Source organism: Hermetia illucens, chromosome 3 (genome assembly GCF_905115235.1).
Source record: "Hermetia illucens chromosome 3, iHerIll2.2.curated.20191125, whole genome shotgun sequence".
Taxonomy (NCBI): Eukaryota; Metazoa; Arthropoda; class Insecta; order Diptera; family Stratiomyidae; genus Hermetia; species Hermetia illucens.
In genome coordinates this window covers 29,716,252-29,741,895 of record NC_051851.1, presented here as the reverse complement: position 1 = coordinate 29,741,895, position 25,644 = coordinate 29,716,252, and the positions used below count along the sequence as shown (strand labels likewise).

The 25,644-nt window shown below is 43.2% G+C and overlaps 3 protein-coding genes across 4 annotated transcripts in view; all 3 read left to right on the top strand.

Annotated features, from left to right (window-relative positions):
* Nucleotides 1–2,579: 2,579 nt before the first annotated feature.
* Nucleotides 2,580–25,644, top strand: part of LOC119652754 (larval cuticle protein A3A-like) — an 89,737-nt gene continuing 66,672 nt past the window's right edge. Inside the window, exons 1-2 of one of the 2 annotated variants that reach the window (XM_038057055.1) lie at nucleotides 2,580–2,646; nucleotides 2,801–3,565. In XM_038057055.1, coding sequence (XP_037912983.1) covers nucleotides 2,635–2,646; nucleotides 2,801–3,505 — 717 coding nt within the window. In that variant the 5' untranslated portion in view covers nucleotides 2,580–2,634 and the 3' untranslated portion in view covers nucleotides 3,506–3,565. Of the gene's footprint in view, nucleotides 2,647–2,800; nucleotides 3,566–25,644 lie in introns of those variants that run through there. The other variant, XM_038057057.1, reaches the window with a different exon arrangement.
* On the top strand, nucleotides 11,137–11,970 carry LOC119652763 (larval cuticle protein A2B-like). The gene is made up of 2 exons (XM_038057071.1): nucleotides 11,137–11,184; nucleotides 11,336–11,970. Exons 1-2 carry the CDS (start codon nucleotides 11,173–11,175, stop codon nucleotides 11,915–11,917), a joined length of 594 nt encoding a protein of 197 aa, XP_037912999.1. The 5' UTR covers nucleotides 11,137–11,172; the 3' UTR covers nucleotides 11,918–11,970.
* On the top strand, nucleotides 18,961–19,754 carry LOC119652764 (larval cuticle protein A2B-like). Its single transcript, XM_038057072.1, has 2 exons — nucleotides 18,961–19,023; nucleotides 19,175–19,754. Exons 1-2 carry the CDS (start codon nucleotides 19,012–19,014, stop codon nucleotides 19,700–19,702), a joined length of 540 nt encoding a protein of 179 aa, XP_037913000.1. The 5' UTR covers nucleotides 18,961–19,011; the 3' UTR covers nucleotides 19,703–19,754.

Sequence of the window (25,644 nt, the reverse complement as noted above, 5' to 3'; positions counted from 1 at the left end):
GACTAGTATTGGATTGGAGGGGAATCTTACGTATTGAATTATATCTATGCTAAGTACCAGGATAATCCAGTCGGATCTGGGAGGTAACCACTTGACCAGAGCTGTGAACATAGGCACGTCCCAGGGTGGCGCCATTTCTTAGGTGATCTGGTTAATAGTAATGGATGAAATTTTACGAACATTGGACGGCAGCCTGGTGAAGGTGGAGGCGTATGCCGAGGACTTGGTGATATTAGTCTTAGGGATTGCATTGCGCTCATCCGAGATTATTACCCTGATTTGACTAAGGTACTCATTCATAGCTGAGTCGATTGGTATCCAACATCCAGTCACAATAACAAATCAGTCTGCCACCAGTGAGATTTGAAACGCGACCTTCCGCTATAACAACCCAGCGCTCTAAACACTTGAACCATCCGGACACAAATGGGAGATAGACGACCATCAATCGACGTTAGTATCATTACCTTATTTGTCAATCACATTCTAGAGACAAATCATAAATTTAGTGATTATCGCGATCTGGGGGGTGAAAAATAACATTTGGTCCTTAATATGTGAGTAATACTGCCGGTCCCACTCATCAAAATAAAAATACACATAATAACTTCTAATTATGTAAATATTTATGCCCATTGTTATTTTACGAGAAAAGAAAGAAAATATAATTGTTACGCCTTCTACACACATGTGGAACTTGCGCATATTTGCAACTTGGATGCCGTTCACAATAGAGCCCCTAGATTCGCTACTAACAACAGACCCGCCTGGTATATTAATGGTTGAAGGAGTTTCCTCTGCTCGGTGGAATGGACAGAAACTAGTTTTGCTACCGAAACCCAACAGGCAATCGATTTGCCTCATTGACACGGTGGGGAAGATGCTGGAACGGAGGATCTACAGATTACACAAAATGTAAGCGTGGCCTATCGAAGACGCAGTTTGGTTTTCATTAAGCTCATTCAACGATCGACGCTGTGCACGTAACTACGTAACTTTGAAACTAACTCGCGCCACGATGTCCTCAAATAAAATAGGTGTCCTTAGTTGACCAAGCTATTCGAACACTGCTTTTCAGCAAGGATACTTTGGTAAGATACCGATGAGGAACCTAAACAAGACACCATCATGGCGGAAATATTACAGGGTTCAGTGTTGGCCCCCCTCTTATGGAATGTGATGTACAATGGAGTTACGGTCGTGAACAAACTGAAGATGCTGAAGTGTATGCTAATGAAACCGCCTGCGCCATAAAAACGTGGCAAGAGATAGTTCAGCTTGATCTGTGGAACAAAAAGACGAGGCGGTCTTGATTACCAAACGTAGGAAAAAATATACGATTGGCATTCGTTCTGGTGGCCACATCATCGAAGCCAGTTATAGACTACCTGGGGGTGATATGAAGACCAATTTCAAGGGACATCTGAACTATTGCTATCAGAAGGCAGTAAATACCAGAATATCCCTAGCGCGGATGATGCTTATTATTGGAGAACCCGCTCCAAAACTGTCTGAAAGTCAGCTTAAGTGCGCGAAACGTTATCAGTGAAATGCTGTAGTCGGAGGAAAATCAGTGCGCAGTGAACTCCCTAATAAGAACCAATCAGGCGAAACTTGGCAAGGCAGATGAAGGAAAGAGCAAGAAGCGGAAGGCAAGGGACCACCCTTGAAGCTCAGTCCTCGTCACGTAGTAATGCTTCGCACGGTTTAATGGAGAAGGACGAAGTGGAGATCATTTTAATGGCGGAGTATCGTACACACTGCTACAACCTGGCGCAGAAGCATCTTTCTAGGATTTCCTTCTATAGCCTAAAAAAAGGGCAGAGAGACGAACATGCAGAAAATAAACGGATTTTAATAAAAACTTTGAAAAGCAAATCATCCTCAGTCATATAAAAATTGTATAGCTTTATGAACCATTTAACTTGGTTCTAAGTTTCTCTTTGGTACTAAAAAGGTACCGGGACTTTGACCGTCCCTCAGCAATTAATAAATATTTAGTGATTTTCCACATAAACTAAATTATTAATATTCGATTTTACTATTGCTATATCAAATTCATCTATGACCAAACGTTAGCAAAGGCTGGAATGAAGAGGGCCGGTTAAGAAAATCATAAAAGAAGAACAAGATGCAACAAGCGCTAAGTCCTTATCCTTCGTTGGAAGGTATAGCTAAGATCCAGGAAGCCTGCTACTCAATAAAAGCGACCAGCAGATTGCTTTTGAAATGGTCCAACTGGAGGACGTAGCTATTGAGCCGAGAAGACTGAAGGTAAACTATAGTATTTTAAATCTAATTCAGTTAAGTAGTCTCCAGAAATAATTATCTATCTCAAATAGCAAAACTATTATAAACTAATAACTAGTAAAATAAATTAAAAATCTGCAAGTTTTGACCTTGGAACACCATTATTGCCTTTTATCAGCAATACACCATGAAACTATCACCGTACGCTGATAAGTCTGCATTGAATTGCATAAAAAATAAATTTATGTAATACCCCTTTCCAATTACACTTTATTTTTATCGTCAGCCGAAAATTGCAAGTTGGTATAAAATGCGGAACATATGCCCAATGAAGTCAGTTCACATAACAACTCTTCAGAAGCAAAGCTTAACGCAAATAACACAATGGCATTCAAGGTTGGTTAGGTCATGTGCAAGAATTACGCTACATGCTGCATAATTCATGTGATTTAGGCTCATATGAGCATTATGAATTATAAAGATAAAATTTCAGAATAATATTCAGTATTAGAATCTGGATAATTGATACTAATTTGCAATTTCATTACAGTTTGTAGCTGTTCTCGCTTTCGTCGCTGTCGCCAATGCCGGTCTCCTACCAGCTGCCCAAGTATACAGTGCTGCTCCAGTAGTAGCCGCTGCTGGTCCAGTTTTGGCCAAGGCTGTTGATGAATATGATCCACATCCACAATACAACTTCGCTTACGATGTCCAAGACTCCCTCACCGGAGACTCAAAGAGCCAAGTTGAAGCTCGTGATGGAGATGTTGTTCGCGGTCAGTACTCCCTAATTGATGCCGATGGACACCAAAGAATTGTCGATTACACTGCCGATCCAGTCAACGGATTCAACGCTGTCGTTCAACGTAACCCCATCGGAGCTGCTGTAGTTGCTAAAGCTGTTGCTCCAGCTGCCTATGCTGCCCCTGTTGTCGCCAAGGCCGTTGCCCCTGTTGCATACTCCGCACCACTTGCCTACTCAGCTCCAGTTGTTGCTAAAGCTGTAGCTCCAGTGGCGTACTCCACTCCACTCCTTGCTAAGGCTGTGTCTCCAGTCGCTTACTCAACTCCACTCCTCGCAAAGACTGTTGCTCCAGTTGCCTATGCTGCTCCAGCTGCCTATGCTGCTCATGCTGCCTATGCTGCTCCAGCTGCCTATGCCGCTCCAGCCGCCTATGCTGCTCCAGCTGCCTATGCCGCTCCAGCCATTGTAAAAACTTCATTCGCTTCACCCCTTGTATCATATGCTCATTAATTTATGATTGTAAATAATTGAAACGATTTTTTTGGTAGAATATATATTTTTTAACAAAAAGCAATTCTTTTTCACTTAAATAACTCGACTTCGAAATAAACAGAAACGTGTGCCTTACAAACCCAGACAATTTTTAAAGGGCAGAATCCCCAAAAAATTCAAATTTTATTTTCTAGCATTTTTCCTTTCCTTCTCAAAGGTATTATCTGCAATTCAAGGTAATTCCTGGGAACATCGAGAATCCTTCAATTACGGAAAGGCCCTCTCACCCTCTGTGGTAGGTAGCTGACGATAGGTAGCATCAGCACGTTTCAACTGGTACATTGTATTATTTGAAACACGCCACTATGCTAATGACATCCTGTTGTTCTTAAATTCTTGAACCTCGACCTAATGGTCCTGGACTTGGGGAAGGGACAAACAAGGTTAAATGGAAGATATGTATAATAAATACCAACAAAATCAGTGTAATCATGCTTTCCTGCATACTTCCTATCTGCGTTAAAAGACACAATATTGATAGCATCGGTCTATAGGTCTTCGAAAATTTACTGTTGAGTTTAGAAAAAAACAATAAGTTTATTTTAAACAAGTCGGGAAACCGGAAGCTTGACGCTTCAGGTATAAAAGGTTTTGTGTTTCCCTATATGAGGAGCATAACGTAGTTCTCCATTGGCTGATAGCATTGACTCGAGATATTGAAATCGCTCAGTTCTGCCATTGCCAGAACTGAGCGATTTAAATATCTCGAAGGGCAGGTTACTGCCATTGCCAGAACTCAGCGATTTAAATATCTCGAGTCAATGCTATCAGCCAATGGAGAACTGCGTAATGAAATTGTTTCACGCATTAATGCATCCTGGATGAAGTTGCATTCCCCAACTGGTGTTCTTTGTGATCGACGTATCAGCGCACGTCCCAAATCTAAAATTTACAGCAATGTCGTCCGTCTGCTGCTCTCTATAGTTCTGAATGTTGGCCGACTATAAAGGACAATGAACGGCGTCTTGCGGTAATGGGGACGAAGATGTTGCATTGCACTGGTGGCGTGACACGTTTTGATTACGTCTGAAATGAGAATATCCGCGATCGATATGGGTTCGCACCGACCGTGGAAAAACTGCAAGAGAGGTGTTTTCGATGGTGTCATCACGTAATTCACGCTAACGAGAATTCAACAACCAGTATTGGTCAGAACATCGAAAGCAACGGTAAGCAACCAAAAAGCCGGTCAAAACAATGGTGGCTTGATGCGCTGGATGGGGATTTAAAGGTCTCGAGATTACATCCTGATCAGGCATTTGATAAAATAAAATGACGAAACCGATCATGTATAGTTTTTGAGAATGGCTCCGTTAAAGAAATCATCACTTTGCACCCCTCCCGCCCCCCACTCTTTTAACAAATCTCAAAACTAAGACCGGCTTCGAAAAGTACTAATCGAGACCTTGATACCCCACATGACAATATTTGGTGAAAAAAAATTGTACACGTCCCTTTTACATGTATGGAGACCCCCCCTAAATCTCAACCTAAAAGGATATTACTCATTGCATGTCTGGGGGTCCACAGTTCCCACCTTCTCACCAAATTTCGTGTTAATCGGTATAGCCGTTTCTGAGAAAAATGCCTGTGACAGACAGACGGACGGACGGACAGACGGATAGACGGACAGACAGACAGACGGTCAGACGGTCAGACGGACAGACGGACAAACGGACAGACGGACAGATGGACAGACGGACAGACGGACAGACGGACAGACGGACAGACGGACAGACGGACAGACGGACAGACGGACAGACGGACAGACGGACAGACGGACAGACGGACAGACGGACAGACGGACAGACGGACAGACGGACAGACGGACAGACGGACAGACGGACAGACGGACAGACGGACAGACGGACAGACGGACAGACGGGCAGATGGACAGACGGACAGACAGACAGACATTGATCCGATTTTAATATGGTTTTGTTTTACAAACAAAACCTTAAAAAGGGCTAGGGAGAATTAGATTCTTCTTGAATGGAATTTTAATATTTCACTCGAATTTCAATTATTCTTGTTAATTATGACGTCAGCATCTTATTTATATGGCTTAGGATGCTGTTAATTAGCACGAAATTGATAAGTTTGAACTTCTATAACTTTGGCACTAATAGTTGGATTTTCATGGAACTTGGCGTGCGTATCCACAAGACTGTCCTCTAAGCCGGTGCAAAATTTAGTACACCTAGGATGAAATTAAGGGAACTTTTTTAGTCAATTTCTAAAAGTTGATAATATACTATTAGTAAATTTTTTGAGCAGATACCGGAATGGGACATCTCTCGAAGATTAGATTTCACATAAGTGTTTTACGCAAAACCTTAAAAAGGGCTGCAGATAAATAGATTGCCAGATTCATCTAGGCGCACCACCCTGATTTTTGTCGGATTTTTAGGTTGGGTAGTTTCCGAAAATGAGTCCTGTCTCACTTCAAGTGCGTACATTTTGACTCCTTACTCACGCACTTTGCAACTAATATCAGTTTCGGAAAGTGCAAATCGAGACCTTTCATTTGATACCCTACACAACTATAGTAACAAATTTTTGGATCCCCCCTTTGCATGTTTGAGAGTCCCCCTGTAAACTCCACCTAAATTTATGCCACTCGCTGTATGCGTGGGATTTCATAGCTCCCATCTCTCCACCAAATTTCGTTTGGATCCGTTTAGCCGTTTTGGAGAAAAATGCGTGTGACAGACAGACAGACAGACAAACATTGAATCGATTTTAATAAGGTTTTGTTTTACACAAAACCTTAATAAAAAAGAATAAATCTTTATCTTAATCTCTATCGTTTTGTTAAGTTGCTCAAATTATACTCAAGTCCCTTGCATAGATTGTTTTACTTACAATCCTTATCGACTTGAACTGAATTGATTTAACTAAATTCAAAAGGCTACATGGACCCCGTTAGTAGTTCTTCTGCCGATGCTTATAGGATATTGTCTTCCTATTATCAATATTACATTTTCCATCTCAAATATTCTTATTAACGTATTTCTCTTTCACCTTTATAATGCCAGAATCAGTTTTCTCAGCCCACTGATATGTGTATATGTAGCTTAACGCATCTACACAGTCTCTTTCTTCTTAATATTATTTTCTTCTCTTCATTCCCTTACACCTAATGATGTGCATGTGGTAAGCCTCCAGCAGTGGGACATGCACAAAGATCACGAACCCAAGTAGCGTAAGTTGGTATCAGTGGTCGATCCGAAGAGCCCAATTAGCACTGTGGTGCGCCGTTTTGATGCCACAAACTGTCAAGACCATGATTGCTGTGGGAAGAGCAAGAAGAGCTAGCTAGTGCACATCTTTCGTCCATAGCATTCAAGGTAGATTCAAGGTAATCGCAAAAGAAATGCCTTAGGGTTTCGCCCTCCTCTCCGCAGCCTTAGCGAATTATAAAATATGCCTGGTCTTTCCATATGGTCGTCTATAGGGCAGTGCTTCATGAACGCGGTAGACCTGTACGGATTTGCACGCCCCTGGCCCAAAAATCCAGCGATCGACTGCTATAGGTGGACCGAATCACCCTTGACTTGGCACAGGTGGTGGGACCATCTGAAATTAGCATCCGTTGACCCCTTTATATTCCAATAACCGGGAACCTAAAGCAGGGTGACTTTGAGTGTGCCGCCGAGACTGCACTACTAGCCTTAAGGATCTCGCCACTGAATACAAAGTACTATTGACTGTCGGTTAGAATGGCTATGTTACGTTTTGGGTTTGGATCATGCTCCAGCCAACGACTAGCTTCTAGTGTTGTCAGTACTTCCGCCTTGAACCCTGGGGAAGTTCCGGAAGATCGTATAATCCGTCAACATTATTCGTGTCCCATAAGCCCATGCCCATTCTCTATAAGATCCAAGGGAATCTTTCCGGTGATGACACACATGGCTTTACTTGATATTGTTCTATATGCGTTGCATACCCTCATCGCGGTTGTTCAGTGTGCCGACCGCTTCCACCCAGAAGTCACCGTGTTGTTCAATGCTTCTACCCAGACACTAAAGCAGCATGGATTTCACAACTCGTGAGAGAAGTAGCTGGTGAATGTATTTGAACCCTCTAATATTGGGCATCATTTATGTAAGAAAGGAACTAGCCTTTGCTGCCTTCTCTCGTGCGTGAACCAAATGCCACTTGAAGCTGAACTTAGTATCGAACATTACCACCATACTACACTATGAGGGACACTATGCGACCGTAATCGGGAAAGTACCAACTTTCCTCGGAATTTAGCATTGTTCAGCTTTTTTCGAAGAAGATTCAATCTATATATAATACCTTGTATCAAATCCAAAATATTTCGGTGAATGATCCCGCTGTGCAAGTGATAAACTCATAGCAACGAGACAAACACAAAACGAACCCATTACAACGGGGACTCGAAATCGAAGCAGCGAGATTGAAAGGCTGACGCTCAACCCCCTCGAACATCGCGGGGATATCAGATAGTTGCCAGACAAATTTTTGTCCACTTATTTGACGATTTTTTTTAATATTAAGTGTCTAACAGCAGCGTATCTTCACTAGCGACGTCATAAAATGAAATTTTGGCAATAGTTCCTTTCACTTTCCAGAAGTTGATTTTTCACGCCATGTCCCACATTGGGGGTTTTATTCTATCGGAGAGAATTAAGAATTTGGTCTGGAAAATTATTTTTTCTAGTTCAGAAAGTTACAAAGCTGACTGAAGGTATGTCTGTCATGAACGGTTTTCTGAACAAAGGAGCTTGGATTTTAAGGTTTTATGTGAAACAAGCAAAATACATTTGTCCCCAGTCAACTTAGGCCGGCCGAAGTATCTGGTGCATATCATTGCCGACTTCTTAATCGATAGGCTTCTGTGTTGCGAATCAGATGAAGGAATGAAATTATATCAAACGACATGTGGAGTTCTACAAGGGTCCGTCCTAGGCCCACTCTTGTGGATTATTATGTATAACGGAGTTCCTACTGGTGTGGCCTCAATTGGTTCCGCAGAAGGCAGTGGTCTGACGGCTGTTGCACGTCTCCTCGAAGAGCTTTATGCTAATGAAGCAGTCTATGACATTAAGTCCTGGTTAGAGGATGCTGGTCTACTTTACACAGAACATAAGACGGAGTATGGAAGTATGCAACCAAATATAGGTGGCCCAATGCTGAGCCGTCGACTCCTTACTTCGAGGGTGGTCAGTCCGATCCTACTGTGTGCAGCCCCAGTATGGGCAGATGCACTGAAAAATACAAGAAATAAGTGAAAGATTGGAGTTGCGTATCGCGTAAGTGCACTCCGAACATGTTGCTCTTATAGAACAATATCCTATGAAGCCACCTGCGTGATAGCAGGAATGATTCCCGTTGGGATTCTGGCGAGAGAAGGACAACGGCTTTACAACCGAGCATATTTCACCGTATCGCACGAAATGAAGAGTTGGACCTATGCAATCACATGGGATATACGGAAGTGAATAGAGCGACCCCACCGCGAGGTAGGTTTCGACCTAACCCAGTTCTTGAGCGGACACGGAAGTTATCGAGCATACCTCTATCGATTTGGGCACGATGATTCGTCATATTGCCCAAAGTGCCCGAATATGGCAGGAGACCCAGAACACGTTCTTTCTCATTGCTCGAGAGTCGCAGCCCAGAGGAAAGCTACAACCGGGGAGCACTTTACACTCGAAAATATAGTGGAACATACGAGGGTAGTTCAATAAGTCTTTAGAATAAAGTGTAAAAACAATTTTTTTGAGTAAATTTTGTTTTTATTTTTCAACATAATCTCCTTGGAGCTCTATTCACTTGGTTAATCGTTTTTCAAGTTTTTTTAATCCTTCAGAAAAGTGTTTTTCGAAAGTTCCTCAAAATAAGCACTTACAGAGGCAATGACGCCTTCGCTGTCCGTAAATCTCTGTCCACCGAGCCACTTTTTCAAGTTTGGAAATAAGAAAAAGTCCCTGGGGGCTAAATCTGGTGAATACGGTGGGTGTTCGACCAATTTAAAGTTTAATTCTTCAATTTTAGCCATTGAAACGAAGCACGTGTGAACTCCGGCATTGTCGTGATGAAAAAGAATTTTTTTTTCGCCAAATGTGGTGGTTTCTTTTTTAATTTCTTCTTTCAGCTGCCTTAATAATGATACATAATACTCACCAGTAATTGTTTTACCTTTTTCTTCTTTGGAGCTGGTTCACCCGCGCCGATCGACTGCTTTAACTGTTCCTTCGTCTCAGGAGTGTAGTGGTGTAGCCACAGTCACAAACCGACGAAAAAATTCCTCAGGATTCCGACTTATGCGCGCCAAAAGAGCCTCAGAGGTGACCACTCTATTTCGTTTATTCTCAGTTGAGAGCAAACGCGGCACCCATCTTGCTGATAGCTTTCTCATGCCTAATTTTCCATGTATAATTAAAAAAACTGTACTTATTGATATCCCTGTGACCACAGCTAACTCGCACACTTTTAACCTTCTATCCTTCAACACCATATCGTGCATTTTATTGATGATTTCGGAGTTAGTCACTTCTACGGGCCTTCCTGAACGTGGTTCGTCACTTGTTGATTTACGACCACGCCTAAATTCATTTACCCAAAAGCGCTGCTAAGGCGGGGGCAGATGTGCCATGAACCGAGTCTAATACATTTTTTATCTCATATGGAGTTAAGCCCTTTAAATGAAAATGTTTTATTACCACTCTGAACTCGTTTTTTTCCATTTTTTTTTAACAAGCAATTTTTTTTTTCAATTGATTATAAAAACACGCAAACTCAGAAGATGTGGACTGTGACTGCACTATATATCTAGTCGGGAGTGGCGCTGACTAAAAGCAGATGATTTAGGGCAATTCGCGCGCCATCCGTTGGTCATTCTAAGGACTTATTGAACTACCATCGTATGTTCAAATCAAAGGGAATATGGAACCGATTTTAATATGTTTTTGCTATATAAACAACCTTAAACCTTAAAAACAGCTGCAGCCTAATTTGGAACTATAAACACACTTCGCAATTTGTTTTCAAAGTGAAGGTAGAGTGTGAAAAGGTTTGCAGCCTATATAGAGCAAAATTTTATTTTTACACTAGGACCTTTGCATCCAGTCTAGAACTTTCTGTTGGCGCCAATCCAATTTCCAGAATAACGCCTTTGGTAAATTTTCCGCAGCACTTAAAATGAGGTGGGAGTATTTGCAGAACCGATACAGCTTATTTCAGAACCAACATCAAAAATTATTCGCGCCAAATTTGAAAACTGTATAAGATTGTAATGCTCCCGGTTTAGATAAAGAGTCTCACTATAGAAATCCTGATTGAAACTTCCGAGTCATCGAAGATCGTTTAACTCTGGGAAATCAAGTATACTATAAATTGCTTGCATTTCTATCACTCACTATCACCTGACCTTGGCGCAACATTATTTCCTTTTATCAGTAAGATATCGCGGAATTTCATGGTGATAAGTCTGCATTGAAATGCATGAAAAATGAATTTGTGTAATATCCCTTTCCAATTATACTTGGCTGCCACTTGAAAACAGCAAATTGGTATAAAATGGGCTATGCGTGCCCAATGAAGTCAGTTCATCTAACCACTCTCCAGAAGCAAAGCTCAAAGCAAATAACACAATGGCATTCAAGGTTGGTTTGGTCAAGTGCGAAGAAAAAGCGTTAGATACTTCATGTACTCTTATTAAAACTACAATTTAAAATAACGATACAATTTGAAGAGGATTTTAACTACTAGAATCTCGATACGATAGTAATATTGCATCTTTTCATTTCGTTCTAGTTTGTAGCTATTCTCGCTCTCATTGCTGTTGCCAATGCCGGTCTCCTCCCTGCTGCCCAAGTATACAGTGCTGCTCCAGTAGTAGCTGCTGCTGCTCCAGTTTTGGCCAAGGCCGTTGACGAGTATGATCCACATCCACAATACAACTTCGCTTACGATGTCCAAGACTCCCTCACCGGAGACTCAAAGAGCCAAGTTGAAGCTCGTGATGGAGATGTTGTTCGTGGTCAATACTCCCTCATTGATGCCGATGGACATCAACGCATTGTCGACTACACTGCTGACCCAATCAACGGATTCAACGCTGTTGTCCAACGTAACCCCATCGGTGCTGCCGTAGTTGCTAAGGCCGTTGCCCCAGTTGCTCCAGTCATCGCTAAAACTGTTGTCCCAGCCGCATACTCAGCTCCTCTTTTTGCCAAACCTGTTGCCCCAGTAGCATACGCCGCTCCAGCTGCCTATGCTGCTCCAGCCGCCTATGCTGCTCCAGTCGCCTATGCTGCTCCAGCAGCCTATGCCGCTCCAGCTGCTGCCATTGTAAAAACCTCATTCGCTTCACCAATTGTTTCCTATGCCCATTAATTTATTTTTGTAACTGATATATGTATGTATGTTTGAAATAGATAATATTCCAAAAAACTATTCTATTTTGAGAATACCTGATTATGGACTCTTTCAAATTGTAATACATGCAAATATTATCGTACAATAAGGTCCGACAGAAGATTTACTAGCACAATATGTATCTTCTAGATAGAAAAGATTGTTCAAATTTTTGGGTATTGCCGATATTGACTGCAGTAAGAGTAATCACCACCCGGGAGAACGGGTGGGAGAAGTGGTAGGGAGAGAGTTAACGGTTCTTGCAACCCCTTCAACACGCAAGTCTTGCAAGGCGAACTGGAACACTGCGAAAGCGGTTGTTACCCATGAAAAGGTGAGAACTGCCATACTGTCCTTTGAACATTTCAAAGCACCTGGCATGGATGGCATCTATCCGGCAATGCTAAAGGAGGGTATGGAGCATTTAGAGCGACCTCTAAGAAATATTTTTCGTGGATGTCTTGCTCTGGGCTATGTGCCTTCCTCTTGGCAACAGGTCAAGGTAGTCTTCATCAAGATGATTATTCTAATCCAAAGAACTTCAGACAGATCACCTTGACTTCATTCTTGCTGAAAGGTCTAGAGAGACTGGTGGAACGTCACATTCGTGGAAAAGTACTTAGGTCACACCCACTTAGTGGAAACCAAGATGCTTACCAACGTGGAAAGTCCTGTGAATCTGCTCTTCATTCTTTGGTCACAAAGATAAAGGATGCAACTTTGAATGGTGAGTACGCGATGGGGTGTTCGTGGATATTGAAGGGGTTTTTGACTGTGCGCCTTTTCAAAAACTTTGTGATGCCGTCAGAGCGCATGGTGCATGCTATGCTAACGCAGAGATTGCTGTGCGCTGAGGTGGGTGTCGATCGCTATCTGACTGCAGAAGCAACGAAGGGCTGCCCCCACGGAGGTGTGCTTTCGCCGCTTCTGTGGAGTATGCTCATCGACTCACTACTATGCGAACTGCAAAATTTGCCAATACACGCTCAAGCTTATGCTGATGACGTGGGTGTGCTTGCTGTTGATCGGGATCTTGGAACGGTGTGTAGGAATATACAACGTGCCATTGATTTGATAGACAGCTGGTGCCTCAGACATGGTCTGTCAGTTAATCCAAACAAAACCACAATGGTTTTATTCACAAAACGGAGAAAACTGCATGGACTTTGCCTCCCTGAGATGAGGGGTACTACCCTTCAGCTCTCCGAAGAAGTAAAATATCTGGGAGTCACTCTATATAAAAAACTTCTTTGGAACAAATATGTAGAGGTAAAGATGAAACGAGCTCTCACAGCTTATGGGCTGTGCAGACGGACCTTTGCCTCGACATGGAGACTCAGGCCTCATATGGTAATGTGGATATATGTTGCCATCATTAGGCCGATGTTCGTATATGCATCCTTAGTGTGGTGGGTTAAGGTGAGACAAAAAGGTTTTTACCGTAAACTAGCCGCACTGCAAAGAACTGTGTGTCTGGGTATCACTGGTGCCATGAGCACGGCATCCGGCGCAGCTCTGAATGCACTACTCAATTTGCAGCTCCTGGATATGCTTATTCAAAGCACTGCAATGAGAACAGCTCATAGACTAATTCGATTAGATCTATGGGAAAACAACGAATGTGTGTGGCACACAGCATTGGAAGAGTTGCTGGGAAGACTGAATCCAGTTCTTACAATGCCTTCCGATTCTCGTGTCCCCATACATCTGTTTGGTAGAAGATATGAAGTTACCCTGAAGCGTAGAGAGGACTGGGAAGACCCAGAGGAATGCGTGGTGGGATATATGGAAGTCTTCTGCACCGATGGCTCAAAAACAGAAGAGGGTTCTGGAGCCGGAGTCTACCTCTCGAATAAAAACGAGAAGTGCGCTTTTCCTTTGGGACAATATACAACGGTTTTTCAAGCCAGCCAGTTTATGCGATCCTAAGGGTGGCAAACTGGGTGATTGACGAGCGGTTGAAGGGCTGGCGCATCGCAATCTGCAGTGACAGCCAAACTGCATTGAGGGTATTGAGTAGTCCTTTGATCACCTCGATAATCGTTCAGGAATGCAGAAACTGTTTGAAGTCTATCTCTAGATTCAATGTGGTGGAACTACTCTGGGTAGCTAGTCACTGTGGTGTAGAGGAAAATGAAATCTCGGATGCTTTAGCCAATAAGGGGTCGATCTCCCCTATCCCGGGACCGAAGCCAGCAATTGGAGTATCAGTAGCATTGGCTAAGTATGTTTTCAAAAACTGGGAACAAACTTCCCATAATGATAGGTGGCAGAGCCTAAATGCTGCTCGACACACCAAACTTTTCCTGTCAGAACCAAACATACGTACCGCAAAGTCTATCCTGTCGAAAAGCAGGAGGACTTGCAGGTGTCTTGTGTGCATTCTGACAGGCCATAATTCACTAGCTGTGCATATGTTTAGAATAGGAATTACTCAAGATGATACATGTCCCTCCTGTAATGAGGAAGCGGAATCCACGGAGCATTTCCTATGTGAATGCCCCGCCTATGGACGCATCAGGCATCAGATCTTTGGTGCCGATGTTCTCCAATTGCGACAGGTAGCATCACATCCACTAACGGAAATCCTGCGATACGTTAACGAATCCGGAATATTCCGTTAGACGGGGGTGGCGAGTATAATGGACCAATACGGCCTGAGTGCTCAGATGCTGTAGCTTCTTCCCCACCATACACACAAACACACACACAAGAGTAATCAATATCGTTCATTTTCAGACTCATATGATTTCGTTTCTCACGTTTTCTTGATTTATTAGAACCTGAGCTGTTAATAAATTTCATATTTAGTTTATATGACCCATCTTCACGACCTATGGTGGTTCTACCTCGGATAAGCAATGGGAGGCCAAAAATAAAATTCGATAAATTCTTTCCAACTTCATAAATGATGTATCTTTTCTGCATATTCCAGCTCCCACTGTTACTATTCTAGCACTCTGCATTGATTAACTTATTCGAATTCTTCAGGACTGTTATTCTGTAAATATTACTGCCGACGATCCGATGACCCTTTACTGCGTAAGCCTAAATTCGGAAGTTGGGTACTAATAATATAAATGGTTTCCTTATAGAAACTTTAGTTTCACAGACATCAGACGAGCATTCTACACCATTCACTTTAATGAACTAGACCTTGGGTACACTACTTGATGTCCTAACTTCTCTCCGTTTGAGTGTAATTACCTGACTTTCAGCGCTTCGCAGATGTATCTTCACCTGGTTGGCCAGTTTGTGTGCGGTACGGGGTCCGGTTTGTTTGGCTTTAACTTCTTTTATTTTTATTTATGTACTCATTTGGTTGCCGCGAGTATGGAGGTTAGAAAGTCCGCCATAGCCCCCCAAAGGACGGTAAGGTGAAACCTACTCACTGGGCCGACTGCAAACTATCTAATTGGCACCGTTCGTATGATAGCCTGGATTTTTCGTGTTTTCGCTTTACCCATTTCTCAATACACGGGATCAACGCGTGGGTTCAGGGGCCTTTTCCAAAGTTGCCTACCATTACTGCCGCCTCCCCTTGTATAGCCGGGTGCCTTTTGGGAAGTCTACAATCACACAAGCTGGATTCGCTCTCCTTTCCTGGTCGAGACAATAGACTTCATTCTCTACAAGATCCAAGGGAATCTTTCCGACGATGATACACTTGGCTTTAATTGATATTATTCTATATGCGCTGCATACCCTCATTTTGGTTAGCGGGTATGCCGACCTCTCCCTTCCAGAATTCACCGCTTTGTTCAATGCTCCTACCCAGACACGTATAGCAACGTGTATCTCACAACTCCTGAGAGAAGTAGTTGGCGACTATGTTTGGACCCTCTAATATTGGGCGTCATTCATGTAAGAAAGGAGCTAGCCTTTGCTGCTTTCTCTCGTGCGAAACTCAAGTACCGCTTGAAACTGAAAGTATTATCGATCATTATCCCCAAGTATCTAATGATCAGTTCTGAAATTAGTTTGTGATTACCAACTCGCATTTTGACAGTATTACTTTCCCTGTAATTGGCGATTGACAAAGACCGCTTTCACCTTTGCGACGACACGGCCATGAGAGAATTCGGTATCCCGACGAAATTAATAAGACTGACTAGGCTGACCCTGACCAATGTGCGAGGCCAGATAAAAGCAGCAGGATCACTCTCAAGACCATTCGACATCAACAACGGTCTACGACAAGGGGATGCGCTATCATGCGTCCTCTTTAACCTGGCCCTCGAGAAAGTGATCCGTGATGCTGAGGTGAATGCAAGAGGTACGATCCTCTTCAAGTCCACCCAACTACTGGCCTATGCTGACGATATCGACATCATGGGAAGAACCACCCGAGACGTTCAAACTGCCTTCATCCAGATCGAGCAGGCGGCGCGAGATCTTGGGCTGCACATCAATGAAGGCAAGACAAAATACATGGTGGCAACGTCAGCACCGAAGACGAATCAACCAACAACATCAAACCGCACTGGTCAAACACAAGCACGAACAAGAATAAGGATAGGGGAATACAACTTTGAGACCGTTGACAATTTCTCCTATCTAGGGTCGAAAATCACAACCGATAACAACTACGATGATGAAATCCGCGCACGGTTGTTGTCAGCCAACAGAGCCTACTTCAGCTTACAAAGACTGTTCCGCTCGAAACGTCTCACCATAGGGTCAAAGCTCTTACTGTACAAGACTATGATCTTGCCAGTCCTCATGTATTCCTTGGAAACTTGGGTTCTCAGCAAGAAAAATTGCGAACTCTTGGCCGCGTTCGAGAGAAGAATCCTCCGAAGAATTTTTGGCCCCCTACATGAGGATGGACGACTCCGTAGCCTACACAATGACGAAATCTATGAGCGATACCATGACCGTCCGGTTGTGGATAAAATCCGGCTCAATAGGTTACGGTGGGCGGGTCACTTAATCCGTATGGATGAAGATGATCCAGCCCGGAAAGTCTATAAGGGCAATATCTATGGTAGGAAAAGAAGACGAGGCAGACCCTGCCTAAGATGGAGCGATGGCGTGGGCCAGGACGCCAGACAGCTTTTAGGGATATCGAATTGGTGGACCTCGGCGCAAAACCGGGATGTCTGGAGTTCCTTATTAAGGCAGGCCTAGACCGGATACCGGTTGTTGCGCCGTTGATGATGATGATGATGATGACGACCAGATCCAATTTGACTTTTCCTAATCATGATTGGTGGCATGAATGGTTTTACTTTCATATAGTCTCACGTCCTCGGGATATTTCGCAGCTACCGCCAGTGCCAGGTCTTCGCCAAACCAATTAACGTTCTTTCATTTGGCACGCATGATACATTACATTACAGGGGCCCAATACAGAGCCCTAGGGATCACTTGCTGCCACAGTATATTATTTCGGCCGATAATCCGTCTCGTACCAAAGAAGTCTCTGTGAGAAGCCACTCTCTACTATCCCAACTTAGTAACCATAGATACCAGTTTAGCCAAGGTGAATTTAATCCAATCCCAGTTCATCAACCCACGGATCGACAAAATGTCCTATGGTCCGGTTTTTTTGGCACAATAGATCTTTTCGAACGCAGTGCGACTTCCCTGGGCAAGTTCCGGCTTTTTCATGTTGTGGGAGAAGAGTTGCAATTATTTTGGGTAAAAATTACGAACATGCCAGTTTTGCCGACGAATCCCGCTTTCTTTTCCGTATAGCCTTCTTCAGCTTTTTTTAGAATCCAGTTTCAAATATTTTTCTTGCCCGTTGACAAAGTTTCCTCGCCCGCAGATACGATAATCTCATCATATATGTTTCCTTTTTGACCGGTGGTTTGGCCACCACAGTAGGAAGGTGAAAACGCAACACGTAGAATCGTATAGCTCAATTTTCCGCTGACTTACCTATACCAGCCTTCGGTTCGTGACCTCTATCCAGGGTCGCGAGGCATATATTGTCTTCAAATTTCCAGTGGATTTTTTTCATTTTTGTTGCGCATTTGACTCTTACCTAGAATGTGGAGGAAAATGGCCGGGTGATCATTGAAGAGGTAGTTTTCACTCACTCGCCAGACCATCCTTCTCGCCAAAAAGCTACTGAGGTAAGTCCGACCGACGATCGAGTCTAACCCTCTGGCTTGGAGGTGGGCACATACCCAACATTGGCTAGTACAATGTTCCGCTTCGAAAAGGTTTCAAATACGACTTGACCCGGTGTTTCCCACTTGGCTTCCCCGCTCCAATGGCCACGCACTGAAATTGTTAGCAATGATTTTAGTGTTGTGGTCTCTAATTTCTAACACCAACTTGTGTAGAATCTCCTTATGTTGTGCTATTGTTGCACTAGGAGGTGCGTAAAAGCTGTAGATATGGAGGTCGTTGACTTTTGGCAAAACAAGGTCGGCTTCCGGAAACGCCATTATTTTTTGTAAGGCTTGGCTTCACATGCCCATGTCGCCTCGTGCCAGTCGTCCCTTTTCTCTTTCTCTTTGCCCAACATGCACATGCAGACGAATCTTAAGCATAATTTTTGGTGAGATTGCTTTCCTCTCCGCGCTTCCTGCGCTTTTTCGATTTATCGTACTAACAAACCAATTTCTAGAATAACGCTTTCCATAAATTTCCCGGGACACTGAAAATAGGATTGGGGTATTTGCAGAGCTGATACAGTTTATTTAAAAACCAATATCAAAAATGATTTACTCTAGATTTTAAAACTGTATAAGATTGTGATACTCCTAGTTTAGACAAGAGTCTCACTATCGGAATCCTGAATGATACTGCTGAGTCATCGTAGTTTAACTCTGGGAAATCAAGTATACTATATATTGCCTTCATTTCTATCACTCACTATCAGAAATACCTTGACCTTGGCGCAACATTATTTCCTTTTATCAGTAAGCTACCGCGGAATTTCATTGTGACAAGTCTGCATTGAAATGCATGAAAAATGAATTTGTGTAATATCCCTTTCCAATTATACTTGGCTGCCACCTGAAAACGGCAAATTGGTATAAAATGCGCTATGCGTGCCCAATGAAGTCAGTTCATCTAACCACTCTTCAGAAGCAAAGCTTAAAGCAAATAACACAATGGCATTCAAGGTTGGTTTGGTGAAGTGCGAAGAAAAAACGTTAGACACTTCATGTACTCTTATTAAAACTACAATTTAAAATAACGATACAATTTGAAGAGGATTTGAACTACTAGAATCTCGATATGATAGTAATATTGCATCTTTTCATTTCATTCTAGTTTGTAGCTATTCTTGCTTTCGTCGCTGTCGCCAATGCCGGTCTCCTCCCAGCTGCCCAAGTATACAGTGCCGCTCCAGTAGTAGCTGCCGCCGCTCCAGTTTTGGCCAAGGCCGTTGATGAATATGATCCACATCCACAATACAACTTCGCTTACGATGTCCAAGACTCCCTCACCGGAGACTCAAAGAGCCAAGTTGAAGCCCGTGATGGAGATGTAGTTCGTGGTCAATACTCCCTCATTGATGCCGATGGACATCAACGCATTGTCGACTACACCGCTGACCCAATCAATGGATTCAACGCTGTTGTCCAACGTAACCCAATCGGTGCTGCCGTAGTTGCTAAGGCCGTTGCTCCAGTTGCCCCAGTCATCGCTAAAACTGTTGTCCCAGCCGCATACTCAGCTCCTCTTTTTGCCAAACCTGTTGCCCCAGTAGCATACGCCGCTCCAGCTGCCTATGCTGCTCCAGCCACTGCCATTGTGAAAACTTCATTCGCTTCACCAATTGTCTCATATGCCCATTAATTTATTTTTATAACTGATAAAATTGTGATTGAAATAGAAAATATTCAAAAGATTACTTTATTTTGACTCTCTGACTCTCTGGCTACCAACTCTTTCAGATTCAAACACACTCAAATAATATGCGGCTGTGGGCCCTACCGAGGGAAGATTATTTCAGCCGAGCAAAAATTTTTGGATAATTCTTTATATTTATTCCGAGAATTTCCTTTTTGTTGTATTTTCAAGTTATCAGAATCTACCCTTTGCTGACATTTGTCCTTTGCGGGCATAGTTCAGCTTCATAACATAAGAAGACTTTTTGTTTAGCAGGTAGCATGCGGCTGACAAAAATTTCTAGTGAACACTCCTTAGTTTCAATCAAGTACCAAGTGACAATTATTTTTGCATATTGGATCTTCCGTCTGTGTCCACAGGACCGCTATCAGATTCTTACTACGGATAGTGACGTCCTCCGGGTGCCCAAGTAATTATTTCTGACCTCCTAGCCGGCAGTATATCTGTGTCCTAGGTCGTCGAGAAAGCCGCTCGGTGAAGAGCAAACTGCGAGTGACCAATACACGTCGGAGCACACCGGGAGTCCCCGGAGTAGCTCTCTGTCGACTTCGATGGGGTGATGTGAGCTTGGCTCTGCCATAGGGGTAGTCCTGACGTGTATCAGAAGCCAGCTCTTTCGCGACCCTGGTCGGATACTGTTCATTGAACCGGTGTTAGTAGACCGCGTTGCCCCAAGCGTAATCGTAGGTGAGGCCTAAGAGAACTGAAGTAGGAGCTGTGCTCCCGAAAGTACACCCGATCTTGATTATTGCGCCCCGCTCCCTTGTACACGATGCGCTGATGAAAATTTCCATAGAGATAAATCTAATTACACAAAAAAATTGACAAAATAGAAGGGAGGTAGTAATGCGTCGCTCACCTCAGCGACCAGCGAAAGAGGTATCGAGGGGTAGACGTGCAAATGAAGAGGAAGCCTTACCAAGTGGCGTGACTGACGGTGCGGGGACGGAAACTCCAATACCCTGTAGCACCCCTAAGAAAAGCCAAGTCAGAATCGCTAGTCTTGAACTAATGAATTCGCACATGAGCCTAATAAAAATTTAGTCGACCGTCCTAGCTAGAGCCGAAGAGGAAAGGCTCGTCAGGAAATGCGCGGCAGAGGTGAAGCATATGCGATGTTCCTCTAGAGGAACGTCAGCAAAGCAGCAAAGATGCCAAAAACGGGCTTATGAAACTTAGCTTGGAGGAGCTACTGGACTGCATCTTCTTCCTTCTCACATCCTGCGAGGATCTGAAAGAATCGTTCGCGCCCTCTCTACTCTTCTTTTCAAGCTTACCGCCTTTAGATTTTGAGGGGATGTCACTTGTGTTGCCTGGCTGATTTCTTCGAGCCATTTTTTTTGTCCTTGGCACTATTGTACAGTACACGAATGGCTCGGACCATGTTTTTTATGACATTGCTCCTCTGCTTGGTTTTTCCACTGGACACTTTCGTATTTAGTAGCCTTCCAGGATATCCTGATTTCCGTCCTTCATCAACATTGATTTCGGAGGAGATAGCAGGATCGCCAAGCTTCTCCTAAACAGATCAAAAATTTGCGACATGTTCCGACCAGGTGTAGTCACCCCACTATGAGCTAATGAATGACCAGTTCGTGGCGCATCCGTGTATTTTGAACAGGCATTTTCAGGAGTAATGTTCTCCTTTTAAATGCCTCTTTCTCCAGGCTACTTGTAGAATTCAATGCAACGGTGACGAAGTAATCCACCACTGACGTACTGCAGTGGAGAGATATCGACGGCCGGGAGCCTGCTTGTCCACTGCCACAAGCCTCGGATACTGGGGTTCCGAGTGCCTGCATCGTACATTTTTCTCTCCTTTCTTTTTCCATATTGGTTTCTTGTTCTGGGTGTCCTTCTCATAGCCATTTTTGTCCACGGGTGGGTCTTTTTTTTCTACCAACCCGACCTGAGCATAAATATCTCCATGCGTGCACGCATTCGCCGAGCATTCCCTTATCCACACAAAGAGGCGCGCCTGATGGGAGGAGGAACACCGCACAGGTCTGTCCGTCTGTCGCATTTTCCTCGGAGACGGTTATAGCGATTAATACCAAATTCGATGGAAAGGTGAGAACTGTGAACGCTCATGCATACAGTGAGTTACATCCTTTTACGTCGACCGGACCCCCTACATGCAAAAAGGGGGTGTAAATTTTTTTTTTTCGAACCAAATAGGAAAGGACCTAATTAGTGCTTTCCGAATCGAAGCTTAGTTTTAACATTTGTTGGAAAAGTGGGGAGTGTGGGGGGTCGAAAGTGATCATTTATTTAACGAGGCCATTCTCAGAAACTGCCTAACCGAAAAATCTTAAAAAAATCAGGAGGCTGCTACTATACGGTGGTTAGGCTCCGAAATACCCTCCATACGGATAAAGTAATAATAGTATATTATCATATTTTTCGTAATTGGCTGCAAAACCTCCCTTAAGTTCATCCTGGAACCAAGAATGCAGTAATATAGGATATAACATATAGCATGATCCTACCAAGTTTGGTGAAAATCGCAGACTTATTAACAAATTTATAATAGGTCAAAGTTATCGCTTTTTTGCAAATTCAAGACTATGAATGTCAATATCACCCGAAAGTGGATACTCTCACATAATACAGGGTGCGGCAGCATAACTTCCTTTTTTCAAAATTTCAAAACTCAATAAAAACTATTGTATGCATCGGAAAATATTTATTTATTTTTTATAATGTAGGTACATGTCTAAAGTTTTTATTTACATTGTTTTGAAGATCAAATCTGTCAGGGGACGTCCCCCATTCTCCATACATTGCGTAAACCGATTTCTGGCGTTTGTCATGACTCTTGTTAGCATAGCAGGTGTTATGTTGGCAATTTCTTCTTGGATGTTGGTCTTCAAATCTTGTAGGGTTCTTGGACGGTTCACATAAACACGGGATTTCAAAAAACCTCATAGAAAAAAATCACAAGGGGACGGATCGGGAGAACGTGCCGGCCATTCCAAATCGCCTCTAATTGAGATAAGGCGCTCTGGAAAGTGTTCCCTCAAAACAGCCATCGATGCTCTTGAAGTGTGTGCTGTTGCATCATCTTGTTGGAACCAAGTGTCCCCCAAATCCAAATTTTCTAGCCGTGGAAAAAAACAATTCTGTAGCATGTTTACATACCGGTCCGAATTGACTGTCACTGTAACCTCATTTTGCTCAAAAACCCAGGGACCAATAATTCCAGCTGAGGAAATTGCACACCACACTGTGACTTTGGGTGAATGCAAAGGCTTTTGATGCAATTCTCGAGGGTTGGTGTCAGCCCAGTAGTGCATGTTTTGTTTGTTAACCGACCCACATAAATGAAAATGGGCTTCATCGCTAAAAAAAATAATAGCACCCTCGGGAACGACATCAAGAAGAAGCTCACACGCGTTCATCCGAGAATTGAAGTCACGTTCTGAAAGTTCCTGCACTATCGCCATCTTATAGGGATGAAAATGAAGATCATCAGGAAGAATTCTTCTCACAGAACGATCGGATAGTCCAAGGGCAGATGCGTGTTTGCGCGCAGAACGCCGTGGCGATCACAACATTGACGCTCTCACTGCTTCAATGTCCTCAGGTGATCTAACGGGCCGAGGGACTCCAGTTCTTCCTTTTGTCGCACATGCAGTTTCTCTGAATGCAGTGACCCATGTAACAATTGATTTGCGGTCTGAGACGGGAGCCAACGGGGCTAAATTAAAGCGATTCCGAAATGCACGCTGTGTTGCAATAACCGAACATCCACTTGAAAAGTAAACCTCAACGGCAAAGGCACGCTCCTCACTATTCCAACGCATGATGGCGACTGAACCGTGTCGGGACAAAACTTTACAGTATCCCCTCTTGAACGAGACCACTAGCGCTCCGCTATGACATCAACTAACTGAGTGGCGCGCATTTTAAAAAAGGAAATTATGCTGCCGCACCCTGTATATGCATATATTACGTACTACGTACTAATGGAGCAAATGCACACTCTAATGTCTTGTTATAAGAAATACGCAAAACCTCTCATACATGAATAGTAATATTAATATGTACGAGAAATTTTGAGAGCAAAGTCTGCATACACTATCAATTTCATCAAATAATCAAAAAGGTGCAGGAAAACCCGAAAATTTCTGGGCAGGTGATAGCAGAAGAGATGAAAGAAACCAGGTGAATGTTATGATATGGAGCTGTATGTCGACTGGAGGGTATGCAATTTGGAAATAATTAATACCACTACGAATCGATTTGTATTTTTGAATATTTTAAAAAACATTTGCGGAATCATCATTATCATCATCAACGACGCAACAACCGGTATCCGGTCTAGGCTTGCTTTAATAAGGAACTCCAGACATCCCGGTTTTGCGACCAGGTCCACCAACTCGATATCCCTAAAAGCCGTCTAGCGTCCTGACCTATGCCGTCACTCCATCTTAGGCAGGGTCTGCCTGGTCTTCTTTTTCTACCATAGGTATTGCCTTTATAGATTTTCCGGGTGGGATCATCCTCATCCATACGGATTAAGTGACCCGCCCACCATAACCTATAGAGCCGGATTTTATCCACAACCGGACGGTCATGGTATCGTTCATAGATTTCGTCGTTATGTAGGCTACGGAATCGTCCATCCTCATGTAGGGGGCCAAAAATTCTTCTGAGGATTCTTCTCTCGAATGCGGCCAAGAGTTCGCAATTCTTCTTGCTAAGAACCCAAGTCTCCGAGGAATACATGAGGACTGGCAAGATCATTGTCTTGTACAGTAAGAGCGTTGACCCTATGGTGAGACGTTTCGAGCGGAACAGTTTTTGTAAACTCATAAACCGTTATCGGTTGTAATTTTCGACCCTGGATAGGAGAAATTATCAACGGTCTCAAAGTTGCGGAATAGTGCGGCGAAATTGGAAACAGGGTAACGATCCGATACATTCCCATATTGTTCGTGAATGGCTATTATACAATGTCGAAACTCAATTGGAGAGTCCTCCCCAGTCAACAGATGTAAACTCAATCAAGCATTTATAGTACGAACTAGACATGAGAATTCGGAACAGGGACACATAACACGAAAATTACCAAAAAGCTAGGAAATTCGATGCACTTTCAATTCGAAGAGGTAATCCGCCGAAAAGCATACAACACTTCCTATTAATGACCCTTTATTTAACATTCTTACGTATCACTGGATTGCGTAGCACTAGACAAAAACCCGTTCTATAACTTTAATATAAGCGTTTTGTAGTGACCGCGGCTGCGCGACGGGAGCGGAATTTCATTCGGCTCTTTCTTAATTAATTTGCTTAAACAATGCATTTAATAGTGTGCAATTGCCTTAATGTTCGCCGCAGATTGCACATTATTCAATGCATTCGAGCGAATTGATCTTGACAGGAGGCGAATGATTTGCCGCATCTGCAGGCGCATCCGCATGTTGCCGCAACATTGCCGAGTGAGAAAGGCTATGTAGCGGGAATAGAAGCGGTGCACGAACAAAAGCACAGCGAGGATGTCGGTGTGGAGGAGTGAAAGGAAAACGGTGGAAGAGGCTTTGTCTTGAGGAGATGTTTTTTGGTGCTTGGTGTGGAGGAGAGAAAAAAAGAAGGAGCGGGGTTTTGTTTTTGGGAATCGAGGAAGAGGAACAGAACTCAATTTTGATAGAAGGAGAAATAAAGAAAGAGGAGAGAAAGTCTTGGAGAAGAGAAGAGGATCATTAATCCGGAGGTATGAAGATTTTTCGCGAGCAAAGGAATTCAATGAGAAGAAAACTAAAACATTATCGTGCTAAACCCTAACGCAAGGGCATTTTAAACAAAGATTCCGTGGATAAGTTCAAATCGTTTACAAATCGTTCAATCGTTGGCAAGTGATAAATGCACAGTGATTTAAGGCA